Here is a 6046-nt window from a genome sequence, read left to right on the forward strand (position 1 = left end):
GCGTGGATGCCGGGCAATAATAATGTAAGAGGAGACAAAAAGGGATAACTCCACAGAAGAAATTGGGGCGATACTTCCCTTTGCCTTACAAGTCTATGGAAACCACTGCAACATCTCATGGAAATATCCGGCCACTTTCCCATGCTGCCTTCCCTTAAAACAACCCCTCAGCACTCGAATTCATTCATATGTTTGAGTGGTATTCAATTTGTGAACCGATTTTGGAGCAAATGAAGAATTCATTGTCTGGCCCGTCAATTAATCGGATCATCCGGATGAAATCGAAGAGCTCAGGAGATACGTCTGTGCTAGTGGGTGTTTATGTTGTATTCCAGCTTGCAGTCTTGGGGTCTCTGTTGAGCACTCATTCTCACTCTCCCTCTCAGCCCAACAGCTGTGATGGCATCTCCTGGGTTCCTCCTCACGTCTATCTCTCTGCTGTTGCCTGCCTATCCGCCATTGTTGCTCTCGTCTTTGCATTCATAACAGAGACCCACCTGGACTTCATACAACGCCGGCTGCTCCTCTTACAAAACGTTTCTGGCGATTTGATGAATACGGGCGATGAAGATGTAGAAGGTGGAAGGCCTCCATGTTCGTGTTCATTGAGTTTTAAGGACTATTTTTCCGCTTACAGGCTCGCTATCTCGGTTAATGTGCTTGTCTTCCCTGTCCTGATCTTCAACACATCCAGGCGTTTACTCTGCTGAAACCTTCGCTTTCTCTTCTCCGGCATAGTTGCTGAATTTTTAATAGATGTATAAATTTTGCAGCATAAATATGATATTGGGGCTTTTAAGCTTAAATAAATGGTTGAATCATCCTAAATCTCTATAGATGTTTGTCAGGCACTTTGGATGTATCCATTGCTTGTTACATTATTAGCTGTAGCAGATGTTGAGATGTAAAGAATTAGCTTATAAACTTTTGTTGTGGACCAGTTCCTTCAATAAAGTTAACCTGCTCTGCCATGGTCTGTGCTAAATTTTCCAATTGTGCTCTCATTCATGTCTGTACCATGGCTTCTACAATTTTTGCACTCAAATTTGGTTATGCAAATAGTTTAGATTTGAGGAGTTGAACATCTTTGTGATCATTTCCATTCATAATAAACAACATTTAACATATTTATTTTTCATTTATATAATTTTTTTAATTTTAAAAATGATAATAAGTAATGAAACTAATTTCATGGACTTTCATGAATTGGGTGAAATTTGAAGTTTTGCCCATTGTTCAATTTGGCATGGCCCATGGGAAGAAAGCTTTGTCTTATATGTCCATTATTCTGCACCTTTCTATCTGTTAAACTGTGCATCTGACCCATTACATACAAAGTAAAGACCAGTTTTTTCTGTGGATGATGCCTATGAGAATACAAATTAATAAATGGTAATAAATTATGTGGGAAAAACCAAAGGAAAGTCTGTGTAATTTAGAAAAACATATCACTTACCAAGTTCAATGTAGCTGTGAGCTAGTAATTGTTAGATTCTCCTCCGCAGTTAGGAAGTGGAATAAGCAAGAACCACTTAGTTTTCCTTGGAACTATTCTTGGTTTAACTAAAAAATATATATCTCAGTATATAGAGCGTTTATCAATCTATTACTGAGTTGATAAATTCTATAAATTCTTCTTGATTTCATTATTAGTATTTCTGTCGACCTAAGTCTGCAGGGAGCTGCTGAAATAATCTCTCATAAATCTTTATTTGATTTTTCCAAATCCACTTATCAGCTCTTTTTAGAAAAACCATATTTCAGATTGAGTTCTGATTTGAGAAAGATAATATGGTTGAAATGATGAAGATAATTTATATTCATAGATAAGTATGGAAAATATCGAAGATTTTTTTCAAATTTTAGGATTTAGTTATGAATACTTTGTTCAAGGTATGCATTTTCAACATTTTGACATGCATTTTTTTAAATTACGAAAATAAAAAGAATTTCGTTTTAATCATGAGAGATGCAGTCATGACACAACTTGATAATTTCTTGTAGACAATTGAATGAAAAACTCAAATCATATTTTAAATTTTGATTTGGATCCTTGACTTGGTTTCTGTGTGCATTTTAATGATGATCACGTGTAATTCTCAGAAATGTAATTAGTGTCAAAGAGTGGCTTTGCGAGAAAACTTTTTTTTTTTCAGAGAAAAAAACAACATAGCTTTATATTAAGAGAATATAAAGGTCAAGTATACATAATTTAGAAAAGACTGATTGGCTTTGGATGCCCAGGCCTCTGCATAATGATGCAAAACCAATTCCATGCCAGCAGATAATGCCTATCATCATTACAAAAACCATGACAGGAGAACACATGAGAGAAAACAGTGACAAATACAGTGACAAAATATATACATCTCCCGGATCAGATGTTTATGGAGATGAGACAAAACTTTACTGGCTGTTCCAAAAAGGAAATCCCATCCAAAATACAAATAAGAAGACAGTAGCTACATCCTGCCTATATGAAAAGGAACCAGAAACAAAAGAAAGAGTGACAATCTGAAGGCAGAGACCACTTCAGGAGTCACCACCCACGGCAAAACTAATGGGATCACATGTTGTTGCAGAAAGATGTTAACGATAGGAATCATGGCAAGCCAGAATACGCTGAAGAATAGCCTGGAGAGGCTCCTTAGAATCTTGGAATATGTGCGCATTCCTCCAATTCCACAGGTACCAGCAAGTGATAATGAACAGCGATCTCCAAGAGAGGGATTGTCTGCTCCACCAGAGAAAACCTTCCTGTACAGTAGAAAAAGAGATGAGAGGAAAAACAAAATATGTTGATAATTCATACCAGATTGTGAGGGACGTCGGGCACTGAAAGAACATGTGCAAATTTGTTTCCAATGCATTGCGGCACATGGAGCATCTACTTGGACCCTGCCAATTTTTCCTTTGCAGATTCTCCCATGAAAGATTTTTGTTCCGAAAAAGCAACCAGGAGAAGGTGATCATCTTCATCGGGCACTGAGCTTTCCAATAACATAGAGGAAAAAGAGGAGGATTTCCGGCAGCAACAGAAATCATGTCCGCGTATATGTTCTTGACGCTCACAGGTTTATGAATTGACCATACCAGATTATCTCTAGTGCCCGAGCGGGAGATCCCCAAGCAGTCAAGACTCGCTTTTACCCTCAGCCATAGAGGAATCGACTGACGAGGCAGATGGAGCTCCTCCCCATCCTTCCAAATCGGAGAGGCTCCAGACCAACCTTTGATTAACTTGTCCCACGTAAAGACCCCCAACCTATGAAAATCATATAGCAGTGTAAGAGGAAATGTAGGCTTACAGAGTTTTTAGACATTTTGTAAAAAGAGAGCAAAGTTGAGTATTTCTGCACAACAACTTTTTAAGGCACAAACTGAAATTTTGGAAATGTAGATTGGCCAGGAATAATAAGATACACATTTTCCGGTGGAATCACTCAATTTGGCCAAAGATGTGCATCTGAGTGAAGAAAATTTTGGTCAATTTCAATGAAAATTGAATAGGTTGCTGACTTGATAGATTTGATATGGGCAGATGGAGATAAATTTTAAAATTGAGAAGTAGGTTTTGTTAGCAATGTGAAAATTTACAAACATGGGGCCTCAAACTTTCTTAAAATGACACTTGTATGAATTTTGGCATGCGTTTTTTTATACCCTCGTTTTAAGAACAGACTTGAAACTTTGAGATATTAATGCAAATTCAAAAGTTGTAGTAACTTTTGGTAAACTCATGGAATATGAAGGGTTACATTTTGAATTTGAAGTCTGTAAATGAACAAAGAGCCTTTCGTTGGCTTCTGATTTAGCTTTTTTGTAGTGTTTGTTACCATGGGATCTACAGCCCTCTGGGAGTGTAACGAAGCCTCAAAAGCGTGGGCCATGGACTTAATAAAGTTGAGTTGTGGAGATTGTTAATACGAGTCTAAAGCATGGCCATGGATTTAATAAAGTTGTGGAGATTGTTAATAAGAGTCTTTGTTATAAAAAAACATTGTGATAGCATAATATATGTGCATGCTGTCCAGTGTCTATTTGAATTGATGTATTTACAACTTTGTTGTACCTTGTGAGTTTGTTGATGCCTATATCATAAAAATGTTTATTGCTCCAAAACTAATTTTCTCTATGGGGCTCACCTTGAGCCAAATTGTGCAAATTGACTAAATGACATAGTTGAATGCAAGAAGTGGATCAAACAATTTTAATGCTCATTGATCGTTAGGAATCTGAGATTACCCAATTCCAAGCTATAAAAGTATGAAAAGTAGTAGAAGTTTTTGCCTCCGAAACCCACCTAGATTACCCAAATCCAAGCTATAAAAGTATGAAAAGTAGTAGAAGTTTTTGCATCCGAAACCCACCTCAAGCCAAATTATGCAAATTGGCTAAATATTATATTTGAATGTCTGAAATGGATATAACATATTAATTAGGGTCATTGATCATCAAGGAATTGTCAGAATCCAATTCAATGCTACAAAATTATGAAAACGTTGTGGGACCTACTTTAGGCCACATTGTGCATACAAGCAAAATGACTTATTTGAAGGCAAGCACTGGTTCAAATATATTATTCAAGGCCATTGATCATCACAACGTTGATAAAATCCAATTTGAACCTCCAAAAGTACAACACAGCTATTAAAAAATCTTGCAATGATGCGAAGTTTGCAATTTGAAACCCCAAAGGTTAAAAACACGGCTATTAAGAAATATTGCAATGATGCCAAGTTTCCTATTCAGGTAAACAAAGAATATGCTGCTATGCAGCCAGTTGCTGGAAAGCCCTCTGTGTCTACTATGGACATTGTATGTAGGAGATGGAGCATTATGGATCTAATGACCAATGAGACATGCATTCATTTTTTTTTTTCCATAATTTTATACAAAATTCAACTGAATACTTCTTTCTTTATATAAAATTCGACTGGATACTTCTCTCTGTAATCTCCCAATTGAAAACTGTATAAGGAGATTATCGGTAGCTCATGGGCTGCATATTCCACAATTCCTTCGGCCCTATACAAAGTACACAGGTGGAAAAAAATAATGAGAATGGACCACGTTTGTATGCTCTGTCATCAAGTTTTGGTGCATTGAAACTAGAACTGAAATAGGGATTTTTAAGTTTGAGCACAAGGATCGTTTGTGTCAATTTTCAGGAAAATATTGCAATTGTAGTTTTTACAGTGACACTTTGTCCTTGAATTTGCCCTGCAAAATTCTCTATATCCACTGTATTATTAGAAAAGTCAGAAGTCTATATCTACGTGAGACTAACCTACTTCTGGATTTTCACAGACTGGAATCAACCACAACGCTTGTGGGGTTCCAATGAAATTTCCAGCTCTCACTTTTCTCCTCCACAGGCTGTACGGTACATTGTTTTTCATGATTTTAAACTCTACCTGCATAGTCTTTTTGCCCGTAAGAGGACATCTCCTGTGCAGTGAGTTTCCAGATTCCAATGTCTCATTGTGGGGCATATAATGAAACCTTGACCAAGGGGATGCAATGAACTCAATGCAAATCAGGGTTTGCATTTGTTTTTTTTTCTATGGGCAAGAATCAAGGAATTTTTAATAGAATATCATGTCCCAATAAGTATAGAACTTGGTTGGAAAGATTATCAGAGTAGAATTATCAACTCATTTTTAAGTGTAAATTTTTTTAGAAGTCTACATTAAATGTTTTGTATGATTATTTATTTTTATTTTTATTTTTTTAATTTTAGTATATGAACAAAATTTCAATTTTGATGATACACTTACAAATCATACTGAATCTTAAAATAAATTTCTAGACTCAATACTGAACCGTAAAATAAACCTCTAGACTCAATTATTAAACAAATATTAAACCTTTCCAACCAGTGGACCAGGTAGGTGAGGTCCAGCTCACCATGTTAACCCAAAGCCATGCACAAAACTGGAGGTTTAGACTTAGGGTTTAAATTAATAATGATTTTTAGTTTTTCTTAATATATGCTACTGACACACCTTTTGTTGTGGGCCCCACTTGGTGTTGGGTTTAAATC

At 36.3% G+C, this 6046-nt stretch overlaps 1 protein-coding gene across 1 annotated transcript; it reads left to right on the forward strand.

Moving 5' to 3' along the window:
• On the forward strand, positions 1 to 993 carry LOC149256611 (uncharacterized). Its single transcript, XM_089457469.1, has one exon. It carries the CDS (start codon positions 189 to 191, stop codon positions 708 to 710), a length of 522 nt encoding a protein of 173 aa, XP_089313595.1. The 5' UTR covers positions 1 to 188; the 3' UTR covers positions 711 to 993.
• Positions 994 to 6046: the final 5053 nt, after the last annotated feature.

Source organism: Pinus tabuliformis, chromosome 7, assembly GCF_031772625.1.
Source record: "Pinus tabuliformis cultivar Carrire ecotype Pingquan chromosome 7, CPIR1, whole genome shotgun sequence".
Classification (NCBI taxonomy): Eukaryota; Viridiplantae; Streptophyta; class Pinopsida; order Pinales; family Pinaceae; genus Pinus; species Pinus tabuliformis.